This window comes from Orcinus orca, chromosome 10, assembly GCF_937001465.1.
Source record: "Orcinus orca chromosome 10, mOrcOrc1.1, whole genome shotgun sequence".
Classification (NCBI taxonomy): Eukaryota; Metazoa; Chordata; class Mammalia; order Artiodactyla; family Delphinidae; genus Orcinus; species Orcinus orca.
Window position 1 is genome coordinate 3,117,979 of NC_064568.1, and position 19,290 is coordinate 3,137,268.

At 55.8% G+C, this 19,290-nt stretch overlaps 1 protein-coding gene across 1 annotated transcript in view; it reads right to left on the bottom strand.

Moving 5' to 3' along the window:
* WNT7A (Wnt family member 7A) overlaps positions 1–16,932 on the bottom strand; it is a 67,772-nt gene extending 50,840 nt beyond the window's left edge. Inside the window, exons 1-2 of the mRNA XM_004284322.2 lie at positions 16,561–16,932; positions 11,644–11,870 (exon numbers count right to left, since the gene is read on the bottom strand). Of these exons, the coding sequence (XP_004284370.1) occupies positions 11,644–11,870; positions 16,561–16,631 (298 nt within the window). The 5' untranslated portion in view covers positions 16,632–16,932. The remainder of the gene's footprint in view (positions 1–11,643; positions 11,871–16,560) is intronic.
* Between the last annotated feature and the right edge of the window lie 2,358 nt (positions 16,933–19,290).

The window sequence follows — 19,290 nt, forward strand, 5'->3', positions numbered from 1 at the left end:
CCTGCCCTCACCTCCACCACAGCTTCCTTCACTCTCAATCCACCTGCATCTCCAGGTAACTTTCTACGCAGAAGCTCAGGCAGCCTCAGCTCAGAACTTGGGTAAGATGGAGCCTATTAGTCCCTCCGCCCTGCTCCTTACTCAGGGCGGGGTGACCCTGAGCAAGGATGCTGGCTCCCTGGCCTCAGCTTCCCCACCTGTGAAATGGGATCCACCAGGAGGACACGGCCAAGCTGCCCTGAAGACGAAACGAAACCTCTGTGTACAGAGAGGCCCCGTTCCCCAGAAGGTGCTTAGTAAAGACCGTTGTTATCACTGAGATGAACCCGGGGAGCCCGGCTGACGCCCTCCCCACATTCCAGCTCCATAACGACCCCGGCGGGTACAGAGGAAATAAACTGATGTCCAAGCCTGCCTGAAAGATTCCATTCCACCGCCCTGTGCAGCCACTGCAAATGGTTTGCACCGGAATATTATCTGGGTGTATTTACAGTATCTTACTGGAAACCACAAAGTGCATTGTATTTTTTTCTATTTTGCTATTTAAAGCCAATGGGTCAGAGGGTGAGCAATCTGCAGTGACACCAGCTGAAATATATGATGATTTGGAAAATACACAGACGGAAAAAGGTTGCCTTTGCCAGCCCCATGGCATGACACTCACAGCCCTTCTGGGCTCAGAACGCCACATCTGGCTGTCTTCGAGCAGAGGAACTAGGGGGCCTCTGGATGAAGAGACAGAAGAACGGGGGCTGCAGGGGGCACGTGTCTGGGCGGGGCCTGGCTGATGTAACAGGCCCACAGCGACGGACTCTGGTCTCCCAGCCCCCGCCCTTCTCTCCCACCTCCGTTCTATCCAAGCGTCTCTTCCCAGCAAGGAAGGCCAGACCGCACTGCTGCCACCCGCCAAGGGTCAACAACCAACTTACAGAAGATTATTCAAATACCTGAGTTTTTTTTAATACTTGTACAGAAGAGTAAATAGGACCATGAGTGTATTAAAATGTAAGTCAAAGTAGCCATGATTGACTGATACCATGTAAACTGTATCTTTCTTTTTCTGATTTAATAAAAAAATGTTTACAAAAAAAATGCTCAGGGCATTCCTTCCTTCCTCCAAGCCGTCCTGCCTCCAAGCCTTTCCAGACGCTGCTCCCTCAGTCGGTAAATGCCCTTCCTCTCCCACGGGCTTGGTGAAAGGCCATGTAGCTCAGTGGTTTCCGAGCAGGGCCCTGGGGGGCCAATCAAGCCAGGTTGGCAGCCTGGCTCCACTTCCCCGGGGGGAAGGATCAGGGGTGAGTTGACCGACCTCTCAAGGCCTCGGTTTCCTCCTTTGTAAAATGGGAATAATAAAGCACCTGCCTCCTAAAGTCATTAGGAAGATGAAACAAGCCAAGACCACACCTGGAAGGGATCAGTACGCAGCAGCTCTTACTAGGCGTGGCACTGGTTAACTGTCTCCATCAAGACACTGCTCGGGGCCCCCTGTCCGAGGGCCTTCCTGACATCCCCTCCTCGGCTTTCGGCTCAGCACCTTTGCCATCCTTACTCTGTGTTAAATTGAAAGATCAGTCTCTCCCCACAAGGTTGTGAGGACCCGGATTATTCATCTGCGAAGCCTCGACAGTTGAATGAATGAATGACTGTGCATGTAAAGGCGTGGGAGTGTGGGAGTGTGTGTCAACCATCAGAAAGCTGGCAAGAGAATGTTCTAACAAAAGACTCATCTCAAAGAATGGTGTCAGGAGAGCTAAAACCCAGGATGAACTGAGGCTTGCAAAAAAAAAAAAAAATGCACGCGAGACAAAAAGTCCTTTGTTAGCTGCGTTCTAAGCAAGAATAGGGAAAGAATAGGTCTTTTGCTCCGGCAAGATGGCGTATTGTTAAGAAATGGCAGAGAGAAAGTGGAGCTGGCCTGCCCCTCACTTCTGTGTCTCTCACCGGAAAGGTCTTCAAATCATCCCTCCAAGCAGTCATCAGCTCACCAGACATGTGCTCCATCCACCCACCCTGCCTGAGACAGACGAAAAGACGGAACCACTGTGCGAGGCATACGTATTCTCAGACCTGGGATCCTGGGCCCAGCCGGTCACCCGAGGGAGAGGGGCGAGCTGCTGAAGTGACCACTCGGGAAGAGAAGCGGTGAAACGGGACAGGAGCAGAAGCCCAGAAATGCATCCAAGTTCCCCGGTTGGTAGACAGAAGAGGGTGGCCCCTAGGGCCTGAATCCTAGGTCATCTGTCCCCTTCCCTGGAAAAATTCCACAGAGGAGTACCAAACAGGAGGTCGTGAGTATGTGAAAAAGAATGCAGCCGTCCCCAGGAGCACACATCAGGAAATCACCATTTCTTTGTTGATAATAATGCTAGACTCATAGCAAATTTCTATATGTGCTAAGAATTTGATCATCTTCCCACATCCTGTCTCTCCCCAGAGACAAGGGAGAGAGATTCTTCGGACAGCTCCCCTCCCAGGCAAACCCTGTGGGATGGATTTGTCTCCACTACTCTCTCCAGCCTCTTTCTGCCCTCCCTGCCCCCCAGCCTGGAGCCAGTGCCCAGATCACTCTGGATCCCCGGCTCTGGCTGGGTCACACCTGCAAGCCTGCTGCGGCTGCCCATCCCCACCACACCCTTCCTCTCCTGGGCTGTGGCGGCCCATTTTAGGTGACCCTGTAGGCAGCCTTCCACGCTCCAGTCCAGTGCCACCCGTGCCCTCTGCTCTTCTACCAGACCCCTCATTCAGCCCCGACTCTGCTGTCTGTCCCCAACAGACAGTGAGCGCCCCGAGAGCAGACCCTGTGGCCGATTCATCAGCCACTTACCACGCTGAAGATTCTAGTAAACATCTGTGGGACCAACGAATGAATGAATGAATGAATGGGTGGACATACTGTGGGTGGCAGGGGGGTGTCCCATGAGCACTTAACTTACATGAATTCAACCAAATGCACCCGGGGAAAAGTAAATTTAACATACGGTACGTGTGGGAATGTAAGTCAGTGCAGCCTTTATGGAAAAAGAATATGGAGAGTCCTCAAAAAATTAAAAATAGAATTAGCATACAGCAAGTCTACTTCTGGGTATTTAGCCAAAGAAAATGAAAATGCTAACTCAAAAATATATTTGCATCCTCGTGTTCACCACAGCACTATTCACAATAGCCAGGACATGGAAACAACCTGAGCCCATCGACAGATGAATGGAGAAAGAAGATGTGATACATACACACACACACACACACACACACACACACACACACACACACACACACACGCATATGTGTATAGATATGTATATACACACAATGGAATATTATTCACCCATAGAAAAGAAGGAAATCCTGTCATTTGTGACAACATGGATGGACCTTGAGGGCATTATGCTAAGTGAGATAAGCCAGACACAGAAAGACAAATACTGTATGATCTCATGTATACGTGGAATCTTAAAAAAAAAAAAATTGAACTAAAAAAAATAGCGTATGAGTACCTTGGATGGGGTGCGTTACCGTATATACGTTATATGCACACGTGAATGTCTTCCTACTTGTATAGAAAACTACGTATTCTGAATTTTGTGGCTGATTTCAGGGACTCTGCAGAGTGACGCTGACTCGTATAGATCTCATCGTCCACGTCCATATCAGATACTGGAACATGCCTCCGCTGTGCCCTTGCGGAAGGATGTCGGACTTGGTGGTGGATGAATATACTTTGGGTGGATTCCTGGTTAGTCCAAAAGCCACAGTACGAGCATGGCCAATCTGTGAGGGTCTCCAGAGCAGTGTTTCCTGGTGTGGGTGCCTTGGAAGAGCAGCTCCACCAGATGGCCAGTGAGTCTGAGGTCAGAGGAGTGTGGACCTCTAGGGAAGCCTCCTCTAGCTGCTCTCTCGTCTGCAGGACTTTTCAGAGCCTTTAATACACTGGCTCTCTCTCAAGCAGGGAGTATAGCATGCTGAGTTCCCAAATTTATCACCCAGGGAGCCCTCCTTTTTACCCCAGAGCAGCGGGTGGGGGTGGGGAGGGATAGAAACCAGTCCGCTGAACAGACTGGGGAACAGGTCCTCTTGAGTCACGCCATGGAGGGGGGATCTCCCCTAGGCCTTGACCTACTCAACATTTGATCCCATTTGAAGCCAACGCAAATGTGGGAGGAGAGCTAACAGGACGCTGGCCTAACATGGATCAAAATGCTCACATGCAGGAATGAACGATCAGTCTTATATTTTGGGTCAGAAATGGAAAGCATTCACTCAACAAAGAGAACAGAGCCCTTCCCATGTGTGCGGTGCACCCAGACCTGGGGCCACAAGACTAACAAGACCCTGGAGGGCTCAGAGCAGCTGGGCGTGTAGGGTAGAGAGGAGCTGGCCTGCCAGGGGGGCGAGCATCTCTCCATGTGTTTCCTGAGCATCTACTGTGTGCCAGGCCATGGGCCAGGTGCTGGGGGTCACAGAGAGAAGACGACTGACAGGTCCAGGCTCCATGGACTTCCCCACAGCCAGGGACCGATGGCAGACACACATAGTCTTGCAAAAGTATGCAAAGTCACTTCTGGAAGTGGTAAGTGCTATAAAGACAACAGCACAGCATGACCTACAGGGGAGGCTGTCTCGGCCAGATGGTCAAAGGAGGCCTCCTGGAGAAGGTGGCGTCTGGGTGGAGGCCTGCATAATGCTGGGGTATGCAGGTTACCCACCATCGCTCAGCAGTTTCTCCCCGTGGCCCTTCTGCTCTGACCTCTGCTCCAGAAGGAGCTGGGGCGGGGGTCTGCACCAGTACCTGGGGGTGCACCACATCCACTGAGCCCTTCCGGCTGGAGAGACTCAAGAATAACAGAGCTGTGATTTATGGAGCACGTCCTGGGTGCCTCGTGGGGTGTAAGTAATCTCAGCTGCCCACACCTGCAAGATGGGTATATTATCATTGCCGTTTGGTCCTGGTCCACAGCCAGGCAATGGGGAAGCTGGGAAGAGAAGCGGCAGGTAACTGCAGGGCTGAACTATAATTCTGGGCGGCACAAATGAGCAAATAAATAGAGGATGTGCCCTGGAGTAGTAAGTGATGAGGAGAAAAACATGGAAGGTGAGGGGTAGCTGGAGAATGGATGGTCTGCACTACACAGGCGGTCCTGGTGAGGGGCTGCCGTGTGAGCTGAGGGTGGAAGGATGGGAGAGCACCCAGGCAGAGAGACCAGCTGGGCCAAAGGCCCTGAGGTGGGAAGGACGTAGTCACGTGAGAGGGTGGGAGAGGGTGGCAGAGCTGGGGTGGAGAGGGGGTCGGGATGCAGGTCACGGAGGTCAGCAAAGCACCAGGGGACCTGCTGGCATTTTATTCTCAGAGCGAGAGGAAGGGTTTCACACAGGGAGACACCGTGGTCACAGCGACCGTGGGGAGACTCTTCGCTGGGTGCCAGGTGGTTGGGGGGGTACATTAGGGGGCTGATGGAGTTGGGTGACAGCTCTCTGAAGATGGAGATTTGAACAAGGAGATGATGGGGGAGGTGGTGAGAAGTGGACAGACTGGCGGACACACTTTGTAGAATCAAAATGATGAGCTCAGGTTAGAAGTGGGACCAAGAGCTTCTCCCCTTTCTACTCCACATCTCCCTGTCCTGCTGCACCAGGAATAAATCCGGAGCATCCCCAGCTCCTTGAGTTCCTCTTCAGAGGAGACAGGCACGTGGGCCTCCGGGAAGGGTGAAGGGACATCCTCTTGGGGCCCTAACCCACCAGGCGCTAGGGTCTTACGTCCTGTGAACGCTGCTGCCACCTGACAAGGTGGGCTGCGTGACTCGGATATCAGTGCTCGTGTGGCTGCCTCAGGGCCCACCAACAAAACGAGCTTGTCCAACACACGGCGGCCTCAAGAATCTCACGTGTGGCAGAACCACACAAACAAGAACCCCTCCAGCAGCAGGGAACTCACCGGCCATCTCAGTCTTGCCACAGAACACCCACGTGACTTGGTCAGCCTCCACGTGGCTCTGAGCTGAGATGTAGGTGGACATGCCTCCTTTCAGGGATGGAGAGGACCCATGAGGTGATGGACCCAGAGGAAGGGCTGCCTCTGCTCCTGGCCCTCACCCACCGATCCTCCACGAAAAGATGAAAGACAGCGGTGTGAAGCCCCATGGGACCCACCCTCCCTGGGGTCCTGCCTGATGCAGCCCTCACTCTTCTACCTGTGACACGAGCACACACAACCGGATGGAAAAACAGGCAACGAGCACGAATAGGCAACTCACAGAAGAGTCAACCTGCACGGCCAGTAAACATAGGAAGGGATTTCAACCACACGACTTCTCAGGGAAATGTAAATCAAGAGGACAGTGACGAAGCATTTTACACCCATCCCCCAGGCAAAAATGAAGACGTCTGGGCAATCCCGTGTGTGAGCGAGGCCGAAGGTCAACACTGCCGGCTGGGGGAGTGGCACGTGGCACGGTCACTGCAGAAGTCAGGCCCATCCTCATACCCTGTGACCAGCAATTCCATTCCTCAGCATACACCCCAGAGAAGCGCACACGTGGGCCCCGGGAGACGCGCACAGGAAGGCCCGCAGTGGCACTGTGACAGCAGGTGCTCAGAGACAACCCAGACGCCCCTCAACCAAGGCATGGGTGCACAGATGGGGTCTATTCACCACAGCTGAAATGAATCAACAACAGCTAAGAAGAACAACACAGATGAGCTTTGTTAATACTGAGGGGAAAGACGTAAATTCCAAAAGACTGCCTATAGTGTGATGCCTTTTCTCTGTAAAATTAAACACAACTCAAACTAAATAATGTACTTCCAGGGAATATATCAGTAGCATAACTTAGACATCAAGATTCAGGATAGAGAAAGTGTGACTTGGGAGGCGGGAGCAGGAGTTGCCTGAGGGACGTTCACAGGGGTGCAAGCTACCGGTCCTTATCCTAATTGTCATGCTGGTGGTGGATTCAAGGGGGAGTTCATTGTTTTATTTATGAAAATGAAAAACCTGGAGTGGGGTGAACACCTTTTTGGGTCCCCAAGGGCCACACTGAGCCTGGTTAGCAGTTGATAAACTTGTCGTGGGGTCACATAAGCCCTGGCATTTAAGACCCTTGAGAGCTGGCCTGTCACCTCACCTGAGGCTGCAGACCCCTGCTCGCCATGCCCTTAGCAATCACACGTCGTCTTTGTCCTGATGTTCCCTCTGCCTGGGATCCCATTCACTGACCCGTGAAATTCTTCCCACCCTTCAAGACCCAGACCAAGGCCATCTCCATTGGTCCAATCTGCTCTTTCCACCTGGGAATCTCACCTCCGAGCACCCACCACACCCCATATGCTTTTCCCCAAAGCGCAGACCAGGCTGCTCTCAGGCTGCTTGTTATGGGCTGAATTGTGTCCCCCCCCGCAGAATTCATATGCCCAGCCCTAACCCTCAGTAGCTCAGAATGTGTCTGTATCTGGAGATATGACCTTTAAAGAGGTGATTAAGTTAAAATGAGGCCATTCAGGTGAGCCCTCTTCCAACCTGACTGGTGTCGTTAGAAGAGGAGATTAGGACACACAGAGACATGAGGGCACATGCACAAAGGAAAGACCAAATGAAGACACAGGAAGAAGGCGACCCTCTACACACCAAGCGTAGGGGCCTCAGAAGAAGCCAACCTTGCCAGCACCTTGATCTTGGACTTCAGCCCCCAGGACTGTGTGTGGAAGTCGCCCCGCCTGCGGTCGGTCCTCATTCCGGCCGCCCGAGCTGCCTGAAAGCCCCACAAACAGTCCCCCTCCCTGGGAGATGGTGCAGGTGTGGCTCCCAGGCCTGGACAACAACAGCCCTATTGTCAGTGGTCCCTGTGATGGTTTGGGATGGACACACGCCCAGAAGTCAGGCCCCAGATCCAATCAGAGTGAGCTCCAGGGCTCTTGCAGGTGCTGCCACAGAAAGGTCAGGCTCTTTCCTGCAGGACCTGAGCCTGGAGGTTGACCCTCTGACAGACACCCTTCTGCCCCAGAGGAAGCTGATGCCAGTTCACATCCCAGGGCTCCCCAAGTCGGCACCCCGACCTTCAGTTCCCGAGGATGCACAATTCCCCTTCCCGCCTGAGGCAGCCTGAATTGGGTTTCGGTTTCCAGCATCCCCGAGGGCCTTGCCTGGTCCTGCCCTGGGGCCCTCTCCTCAGATCTAAGCAGTAAAATCCAGAACACTCAGGAGGGGAGACAGAAACATAGGCAGAGTGGGGACCGGACTGGGCGTGAGGAGGTGGAGAACGGTGAGCCTTTGGGTCTCAGCACGGGATGCAGAACCCGTGAAGGGCTCCTGCCCCCCAGCAATGTCAATCTCCTCCTTCCTGCTCCGTCACAGACCCTTAGCTTATCTCACAGCCGCTCAGAATTAAAAGAAAAAAAAAGACTACATTTCCCAGCTTCCCTTGCAGCTAGGTGTGTCATGTGACTAGGTCCTGGCCAATGGGAAGTAGGCAGAAGTGTGGGGTGGAGCTTCTGGGAAGTCTCTGCAAAGGCCAGTGATGTGTTCTGCGTCCAGAGTGTGGACTTGATGGCCAGAGTGCCCAAAGACTACAATCCTGATCCCTCACCCCTACAAGGCAGCCCCAGCTGGCTGGTCATTCCCAGAAAGAGGCAATCCCATGAGGGCAGAGCAGTGTTGAAGAGCCTGGAAAGCGTAAATCTGAGGCTTCTTCTTGCTGTCCTGGAGCAGGTTGCCTGTTTACACACGCGGAAGCCAAGGCTCAGAGGGGAAGTGACTCCTCAGACTCGCAGGGGTCTCATCTTGACCTCCCCTTCCTCTGCTCCCACTGCCACCACCTGAGAAACCCAGGCCAGGGGAACTCCTTCCTAACCAGCCTCCAGATTGTCAGTCTCGCTCTATCCTGGCAGCTCACGGCCAAAACGGGTCTCCACTGCTACCACTTTGCCACCTCCTGCCTGGAAGACTGGACCAGACTCCTCACTCCCACACTTGCCCCTCCACTCACCAGAGGAAAATCCAAACCCCGGACTTGGCCTGACAGGTGCCACAATGTCTGCCTCCTGGCTCCTTCTCTGACCTCTGAGTCTCTGTACTCCAGCCACGCCAGCCTCCGTGCTGTTTGTCAAACCACCAAGCACATTCCTGCCTCAGGGCCTTTGCACCTGCCGTCCCCTTTGCCTTCCCCCAGACACCTCCCTCACAAATCCAGAGGCCTTCCCTGACCACAGAGGCTGAAAGGGCAGCCTCCAGCCACAGAGAGCACTCAAGAAATTTTTGGTGAACGCATGAGTGAGTGAATGAATGAATTCTGTACCCACTCTTTAATGACTCTTCCAGAATTCCCATTGGACTGAATCACATAATGTTGTTATTTTTGTGGGCCTGAAACCACTGACTTGTGGCCATTTCATATAGTGCAACCTTACTTTGGCAGTCATGCCCCTGCTCAAAGTTCCCCGTTATCTCCTACCACCTAGAAATAGAAACTGCGAGCCGTGACCCCACACACCTCCAGGCTCTGGCTCCCATTCCCCTCCAGGTCCCGCAGGCCTGCTGTCCAGCATCGCAATCCCAGGGGTTTTCTTGGCGCCTCTGTTTGCTTAAATCCCCTGAGGCCATCCTACCCAAGTCCTCCTCTCAAAGAATGCTCCTTGCCCCAGGCCTCTGCTCCTGCTCAGTGTATACTGGTATTATAAACTGGTGGGGGCTTCCCTGTGGGCGCAGTGGTTAAGAATCTGCCTGCCAATGCAGGGGACATGGGTTCGAGCCCTGGTCTGGGAAGATCCCACGTGCCGTGGAGCAGCTAAGCCCGAGTGCCACAACTACTGAGCCTGCACTCTAGAGCCTGCGAGCCACAACTACTGAGCCCATGAGCCACAACTACTGAAGCCCACGTGCCTAGAGCCCATGCTCTGCAACAAGAGAAGCCACGACGAGAAGTCCACGCACTGAAACGACAAGTAGCCCCCACTCGCCGCAACTAGAAAAAGACCACGCACAGCAACAAAGACCCAACGCAGCCAAAAATAAATTAAAATTTAAAAAAAATTTTAATAAATAAATAAATAAACTGGTGGTGCATACTGGCGGTATTCCCCCGCCTCAGCCTGCAACGGATCCCTCAATCCTACAACTCTGGGCAGCTGGGGGCTTCTGGACAGCAGGGACTCCTTCATCCCAGGACTCCCTGCACTGGAGCCCTCCTGTTGCACCCTGGCAGGCATTATCACAATGCCACCAACAAGCTAGCTACTCCAGGACTGCGAGTGACACTGGCATCAGCCCAGTCCTAGGAGACCCTGCCACTCACTTTTTGCTGACCTTGGGCAAGTCCCCCTGAGCCTCAGTTTCCCCATATGTAACATCTCATATGTCAACAAAGACACAGCTCAAAATAACGCCAGAGCCCAGGTCTGGGTCCCAGAAACAGGGGGCATGGGTGTGAGCAGGAGAAGGCAGGAAAACCATAGCAACCACAAGGGAAGGTGCACAGGATGGTGGGAGATGATACCAGGCAGAAGGAATGCGTGGAGCCGAGGCCCCCAAGCAGGACCCAAACAGTGCCGTGTGCTTGGGAAACAGCATGAGGCTGGGTGGGCAAGGGGGACAGGAAGATGGGAGCGGATGAGGACAGAGGGCAGCGGTGGACCAGTGAGAAGTTGGGATTTCATTCTGAGGCCAGGGGGAGCCTCCCAAGGAGGTTAAGCAGGGAAATGACAGGATCTGATTTCCACTTACAAAGGACAACCCTGCCCGCAGGAGGGTCTGCAGGATGGCCGGAGGCTGGGAGGTGCCACCTGCGTGACCCGAGGGGGAGCGAGGGAGGGCACGGAGCAGTGGCCAGACTTGGGGTGGATCTTTTCAACATGAACTGGATTTGCTGATGTTGGGGCTGAAGGAGACAGAGAACCCAGGGGTGCCCTGTGAGCAGTCGAGCAGGCTGGGTGAACCACTGCAGCCGAGGGACCTGAGGCTGACCCAACTTTCAGGGAAGTTCACTGCTCGATTCAGCAGTGAGGCTGCAGGCTTTCCGGCCCCCCAGTCCAGACGCATACAAGCGAGAAGACATACAACATGGCCTTCCCCACATCGACTGGGGCCTCCTGGTAACCAACATTGTTCCCGCGCCCTTTCCACCAGGCTTTTACACCATTCCCATAAAACAGGGGTTGGAAATTCAAATGCCCACAGTGGCCAGGCAAGGCAATGCAGAAGGGTGGGGACTGTGGCAGTGAATGGGCTGCCCAGGTTCCACCTAAAGGGCGCTGTGTTCTCAGCTGCAGCCCATTAGTAACTAAGTGGACACAGGTGTAAGCTATCCGTATATCTGCCAATTTTTCAAAAGAAGCCAGAAGTCCGTATTTTTAGGCGAAACAGATAGTTTCTAAATTTGGGCTTCAATTTAAAAAACAGTATCAGTGCTGTATCAGCCAGTTAGCATTTAGGCCACTGGCTGCTGGTGTGCAACTCTACTGGGAACGGCTGGTGGTGGATTCCAATCGGAGAGCTGACCCTCGTCAGCAGACCTAAATTCAAGTTGTGGCACCTGCAGGATTCCTTAGCTAGGGCGTTCCAGGCTGCAGCAGAGAAGGGGGTCCCAGAGCACTCCCGAGGCAATTTGGTCTCCCCACTGTTTATAAGACCCCGCTTGGGGTGTCTGGGTGAGCACATACCCACTTTGAGCTCCTTTCCGAAGACGGTGCGCTCCCCCAGCGCCGAGCAGTTCCAGCGGCCATTGCGGAACTGAAACTGACACTCGTCCAGGCCCATTTGCGAGCCTTCTCCTATGACGATGATGGCGTCGGGCCGGCTCTGGCAGATCGCCCGCTGTCTGGGAGCCAGGCCTGGGATCTTGTTACAGATGATGCTCGCGCCCAGAGCTACCACCGAGGAGAAGCCACTGGAGCAGGGGACACAGAGAGATGGAGCGTTAGGCCAGCAAGGTGGGGGGCACACCTACAGGCCCTCCCTAGGCGTCCAGCCCTGCCCTCCCCCTGCTAGTGCTCCCAGCACGGGTCTCTCAACTTTTTTGATACTGCACCCCCAACCCATGCTCACTCATTTATAATTCCCATCGGTACTTGTACCACGTGTATATTCAATATTAGTGAGGCTTAATTTCTTTCTTAGACACAAAGAAAGATGATGCGTGTCACAAACATACTGTCAAATGAACTAAGCCAGTTGCCTTTGCATCTATGGGAGAATTCAATAGAGATGAAGTTTAAAATCATGCAAAATGGAACTGCACTGTTTAGGGGTCATCTCTGTGCGGTAAAACTGCAAAGGTAACCACCAAGTTTCACGTAGCGTTTGCCTCTGAAAGGGGGATGGGTGCACAGATGTTGATTAAAGAACAAAAACTGTTCAGACATGTTATATATGGACAACATAATGTATGTATGTATATGTTTTATTTTTTAAAAATCTTTAAAAAGCAACTGTGAATAAAAGTTGTAGTATTTCCTTCCTGCATGCCAATGGAATATGTGTATCCCACTCCAGGTATAACTGGCCTAGAGGACGCTTATGACTATCGCAGCAAGGTTCCTGTCTTCCCAACTCATTCACAGGTACGTACTAGGCACCTATCAGGGCACCAGGCTCCCAGGCACCATGCTGGGAGGCAGGCAAGGCCCTAACTTCGAGGGGCTATGGAGGGAGACCATGCAAATGTCTCAAATGAACACAACACAACATTCAGTGACATGCACTACAAAGAAAATAAATGAAGATGCTGTGATAACAAGTAGTGGTGGGTCTGAGAGGGAAGGGAGAGGGGCTGCTTTAGCATGGGTGGTCAAGGAGGGCCTCCCTGAGGAGGTAACAGTGCAGCAGAGACCTGAATGGTCAGGAACCAGCCATGGGAAGGTCTGGGGAAGAGTATTCAGGGCAGAGGGAACAGAAGATACAAAGTCCTGGGAAGGGAACAAGCTTGGGATCGCCAAGGAGCAGAAAGAACCCACAGAACCCAATGCAGAACCAGGGCTCGGTCGGGGGGGGGGGGTCTGGGGAGAGGAGACGGCTCAGGGCTGATCTATCTCGGTACATCAAGAAGCACTGAAGGGCTGGAAGCAGGTTACTGACAGGATCCCATGCCTCCAGCCCCAGCGGGGAGAGAACTGCAGAGCTCCAGAACAACAGCAGGGAGAGCGGGCAGGCCAGAGGTGGCTTGGCCTGGGTGGCCGCAGATGGAGGCAACCCAGCTCGCTGATGGATGAGGTGGAGCCGATGGGAGGGCTGGGGAAGGGTACAAGGCAAAGAGAGGCGTCAGTGTGGCTCGTGGGTATCTGGCCTGAGGGTGGGCCCATTTCCTAATATCAAGATAACCCCAAAGAGGCTCCAGTGGTAGCCCTGACAATGCAGCTAGCCCTCCCTTTACACAAAGATGGCCCACTTGTCTGGAGCTTCCTTTTGTATAATCCTTCAAAGGTCATCAAGCACCCTTTGAAAGAGAAAACCTCACTCTGGTTATAATAACGAGCTCCCATTTACATGGGCCATGGTCAGCCGCTGGGCTAAGTGCCTCGTCTTTCCAGTCCAGGCTCAGCTGTGGGAAGTTGTTCTGGAATTGGGATTTCTCAAGGCGAGGGTCCCCTGACCAGCACCACAAGAGCTGAGGTGACCCCACTCCTCTCGAAGCACATAACTGCCGCTCCTGCCACACTCCAGCCCTCTTCCTGCCTCGGGCAGGTCCCTCTCCCTGGAAGCTCTCTCACCCCCTGACCTTCACACGGTTGGCTTCTTGCCATCATCCAAGTGACCTCAAGGGTCCCCTCCCTGACCATCCCACCTAAGGGAACCTGCCTCTGCACCCCATCCCTCCTAACTTTCCATCACAATCTGTTTTGTTTACTTAATACTCTTGATTACTCCTGGTCTTCTGAAATGTTTTAATGTGTGTGTTTGTTTTTAACCTGTGTGCTTGCTTTTTTATCACCTGTCTTTCTCATTAGACCAGCAGCTCCTCGAGGACAGGGAGGCTGTCTGCTGGGCTTGCTAAATGGATTGTGGAGCTTCAAAAATGTCACTGCCTATTACACAGCAGGTGCCCCTAGTTATGCCTTGAATGCATCCGGGACCTTCTGCAGCATCCCTATTATATGCAAATGCAGTATGGCAGGTGCTACCACTAACTCTAGACCAGTCGGCCTTTCTAAACAGCCCTATAGGGCAGGAATCACCTTCTCCATTTCACATATCCACTTTGCGTAGCTGAGAACCGAGGCAGGCCTGGAGGCTAGCAGGTGATGGATCTAAAACAGGACCCTAGCAAGAGCTCTCCGTCATTCGTCTCAGCCACTCAAAGAGAGTCTAACACAGAGCTAGGATATTTTAAATGTTTCAGGAAGACGCAGCACAGAAAGAGGAGGTCAAGTGGAGATGTTCTGGCCACAAGTCAGGAGGCACCTGTCGACACCTAGTTGACCACCAGGAAATCCCTACACCGGCAGAGAGTGAAACTATATATTGGGGTAAAAATGCACAGGCACCATAGTCTCGCAGCTAAGAGCTCAGGTCTAGGGCGCCATCTAAGCTTCCTTCACCTAGTAGCTGTGTGACCTTGGGCAAGTTACATCCCCTCTCTGTACTTCAGTTTTCCCATTGCTAAAATGAGGATATTAACTGGACCTCACCTCATAGGGCTGCTGAAAAATTAAATGTGTCAAAACATGGGAAGTGCTCTGAACGTGTCAGGCACACAGTGAGTACTCAATAAATGAGCTGCTGTGGTAGTTATTATTATTGCATCTGATTGTTACAAAAAGGCTAGTGCTTGAGTCACTTGAACTATCCAAATAAAATAAGAATACCACAGGTGCCCCGCCATCCATCCGAGGAACCGAAAGGCCTCCCATGCCCATTTTACAGATGGATAAGCCGAGGTACAGAGAGCAGCAGCAGGGCCTGGCCCCAAACCACCCTGCAACTCCTCCCGACCTGGCCCTCTCCCCACCCCAAAGGGCGGCAGCGGGGCGGAAGGCCGGCGCCCTCCCTCCGGGCAGCTGGGCCCCTGCGGGGACTATGAGGTCTCGGCGCCGCCGGCGGGAGGTCGGGCGGGCGGGGCGGCCAGGGGAGTTATTTTCTGTTGTTTTCCCTTTCTCTCTCCCCTCCCGAGTCCCTCCGCCCCGTTTCTAATTAAAAAGGAGATAAAGCCGCACGCGGCCAGCGCCAATCAGCCCCACCGGCTTCCTGGATGCTGGATGCGCGCGGGACGGCGGGGCGCGGGCCAAGATGAAGATTAAAGCAGGGGAAAAAAAAGAAAGCCACCCAGATGCGGGCGAATCAATAACACTTAAAACACACCAGCAGGCAGGCAGCGCGCGAGCCTCGCAGCCGCCTCTCCGCCCGCGGTCGCGTCTCGGCCCGCGGTCAGGGCTGGCAGCCGCTTGGTCCGCTCTGTGCGCACCTGCTGGCCGCCACGGCCGGTCAACTTGAGAAATCCCCACGCCAGAGCCGCGGGGTGGTGAAACGGGGGAGTGGTAGTGACAAAACACAAAGGATCCACCACACACACACCATCGCCGCAGCCCCTGCAGTCCGACCTCTCCCCGAACGGAGCTGGGGGAGCAGGTTGCGTGAAACCTGCCAAGGTGGCCCTCGAGCGTCAGAACCTCTACCCATCCCTAAAGCCCCCGCCCCCACCTCCTGTGCTTCACGCGCATTATCCCCGAAGTACAAAGGGTGACTGGCCGCGCAAATGCAGCTCCAAGACGCGTCCCGAGCCGCCCCCTCCCACCTTCCAGCCAGCGCGCCGCCCCGGCCCCACCTCCTAGAAAGGCTGGCGTGAGGCAGGGAGGGCTGCTCCGCGAGCGAGCCGGCTGCCTTGGGTGCCCAGTTTTAGGGGGCGGGGTGTCCCGCCTCTCTCTGGCGCTGGCTCTGCGAGCTTGTCTCCCTGGGTGTCTCGGGCCATCTCTAGTTCTACCTTTGTGTGCGTCTGTTAGGGTGGTTGGCGCTGTCCCCTTCGCCTGGGATGGGGCTCCGGGAGTCCGAGGGTCCTTGGAAACCGGGTGGTGCCAAGGCTCTGAGGAGCGGTTTGTGTTTTTGCCAGCGAACGTCCCTCCCTCCGGGTACCTGTTCCCTATTCACGGACCGGCCCCGCCTGCCGCCCGGGGACTGCCCTGTACTAGGAGCGGCTGTGCCCTCGCCTCTGTGTACAGAGCTCCTTTCGGGCTCTGGGGGCTGAGCTCCCTGCGAGCGGCTGTGGTCCTGGCTGGGTGTTCCCGCTGGACCTGCTGTTCCCATGCCCTGGTCTGAAGGGTCCTTGGGAGACGCTGACCTTTGCAGCGGCTAACCCTCTTCAGAGTCCCCCAAGCTGGAGCGTCCCTACTGGCTGTCCTTGGTTTGGGGGTCTTCCAGCCTCAGGCGTTCTCAGGACGGCTGGTCCCCCTGCCCGTGTCTCTGGAGCTATGCGCGCCCCTGGGGCTCCCGCCCGAGGGGGGCCTTTGTGCGCCCACCGCTCCCGCACCGCGCCCACCCGGCGTCTCTGAGGAGCCAAGGAAGTTGGCGGCTTGCGGGCGGCGCAACCTCTCCCCAAGCCACGCCAACTTTGCCGGGACGCGCGTGCAGGAGGTGCGAGCGGCCCTTACCCGATCCGGAGGTAGACCATGCCCAGGCTGAGAAAGAGGTGGCCCAGGCAGCGCCGCGCTTTCCGGTTCATAGTCCCCGCTGGCCGCCGGGGCCGCGGGCCGGGCTGTGCTGATCCCGCGGGCCGGCCCTGGCGGGGCAATCAACATAGCCCGCCCGGGAGGCGCGGGCCGAGGCTTCCCGGGGCCGTCTGTCGTGCGCCCGTCCGCGCGCTCGGCGCCTGAGCCTCGCCGGGAGCGCGGGAGCCACGGAGCGGGAGGAGCGAGGGAGGAGCGAGCGCGGCACGGGGCGACGCCGGGCTGCGCGCGAGCGGCCGGTGCAAGTGTGCGAGGCGCGGAGAGTGCGGGGGCGCTGCAGCCGCCCGCCCCCGCCCCCGCCCCCGCCCCTCCCTCCCTCCCTCCTTTCTCCCGTCCCTCCCCCGCCCCTCCCCCACCCGCCTCCCCGGAGCGCCCGCCCCGCGCCCCCGCGCCCGCGGGACAGGGCCGCCTGCTCCAAGCGCGCTCGCGCTTGCCCCACGCGCTCCCGCGGCGCCCCCTCCCGGCTCCGGGGCGCCGAGCTGGGTCCGGGGCAGTGGAAGTCCGGAGGGGCTCCACCCGACGCTAACTCGTAAATTGCGGGGCGAGCGGACGCGCAGGGACTGCCCTCGGGTTGGCGGGAATCGGGGCTCAGCCGAGAACCCTCTCGCCCTGGCCTGCCTCCCCGTCCCCGCGGCCCGGCCGAGCGCTCGGAGCTGTGGGGTGTTAGGGCGCACCCAGGTTCCTCCCTCCCCTTGGCTTCCAGCCCAGCTTCAGGGGAGGGCGCCCCCTTACGCAGGGCTACTGGCGGAGCGGGGAAGACTGGCTCAGAGTATTCCTCCCCGCCCCCGTCTATTCGAGGCGGGGAGGCAGGTGGGTGCCCAGGTGAGACAGCCTCCTCTGGAGTCCCGCTCCTAGAGGAAAGTCGGAGTCGGGCTGAGGCCTGGATGCCCCGCACGCAACCCAGACGTGGGGCGCCCGAGTAGCCGTAAGGCTCCGGTCGCAGCCGGCTGCTCAGCGCGCTCTCGCGGCGACACCTGGCGGGCGCGACGGGCGGTGCAGCTCCGCCTCGCTCCCGGGGACAGCGTCCAGGCTGACCAGAGGTCTTGATCCTTTCCTGTGACAGACACCCCAGTCCAGTGAGCTAGGGGGCGGTTGGACTCAAGTTTCAGCTGAAGAAATCGAGGCTCAGGGGCGCAAAGGTGTTTTCCCACAGTCACCAGCTGGTGAATGGCAGCGCCAGATTGGAAACAAGGCGTGCCTGACTCTAGTTAACAGCCCCCCTCCCCAGGGCTATTACTTCTGAATTGCTTTTCTAAATTACACACACGTGGGGACTTCCCTGGCGGTCCAGTGGTTAAGACTCCGCGCTTCCACTGCTGGAGGCTCGGGTTCGACCCCTGGTTGGGGGAACTAAAATCCCACAGTCTGGGGAACTAAGATCCTACAACCGCATGGCACAGCCGGAAAAAAAAAAAAATCATACACGTTCCCTGAAAACCACTATTCTTGCCTTCATTCCCATTCCGCAGATCTCTGTGCCAGGCACCAGGGTGGGCACCGTGGATACTGTGAGGAACAAGGACAACGTCCTGCTCTCGGAGCTGGTGGAAGAGGCAGACCAGAAGTAAACAAATGTATCATTTGAGACATCACAGGGGCAACCGCAGACAATAAAGCAGAGTGATGGGAGAGGCACTACTGGGGCTGGAGGGTTGATTTTAGATGTAAGGAGGTGGCCTAAAGGACACGGGAGCCAAGGGCCCAGCAGCGCACGAAGGAGGAGGCAGTGCAAAGGCTCAGAGGTGGGCGGGGCCCCAGGAGGGCCAGGGGCTGCTCCAGAAAGAGAAGGAAGGGCAGCGGGCCCCAGGGAGGAGATGGGGGCATGCGGATCCCACAGAGTTGTGTGGGCACGTGCGGAGCTCAGCTTTCAGCACAGAGTTTGGCAGGAAGACGTTGGAGGGATCAAAGAAAGGGGGACTCATGTGACTTGTGTGTTCAAAGGCTGCCCTGTGGAGAGTCCACGGGGGCATGGAGAGGGCTGGGCAAAGTGGGACAGAGCAGAGAGGAGGCCACCCTGTGGTGCAGGTTCCAGACATGGGTGGCTTCACTTTGTGTGGCCTCTCAGTGAGAGGCGGGTCCTCCGTGTCTCCCTGCTTGAGTCTGGGCGGGCCGGTGAGGGCTTGGTAAGGTGACCGGTAAGGTGACAGAGTGACACCACAACGCGCCTTCTGTCTTGTTGCCTGGAACACTGCTCTGCAGCCCTGAGCCACCAGGGGAAGAATCTGCAGGCTGCCATGTTGTGAGGAAGCCCAGGCACATGCAGAGGCCCTGGGGGGCGTTCCAGTCCACCGTCCCCGTTGAGGTTCGCCTTGGAATTACCCCAGCCCAGGCGCCAGACGTGTGGGTGAAGGAGCCTCTAGAAGAACCCAGCCACCAGCCATCGTGTCTTCCCATCTTCTCGGCCGAGGCACTGTGGACAGTGGCTTCTGTGGTCATCCCAGTGTGCCCTGACCAAGCTCCGAGCCCCATAACCTGCGAGTATAATGCAATGGTTATTTTATGCCACTGTGTCTTGGGGTCCCTTGTTGCATAGCAATTGTAACTGGAACAACTAGGGTGGACATGGGGTGCAGACAGGAGGGAGGAGGCTGGCACATGAGCAGCTCTGATGGGACTTGGAAGGAGTCAGTGGGGAGGGGCAGAGGGAGAGAGAGA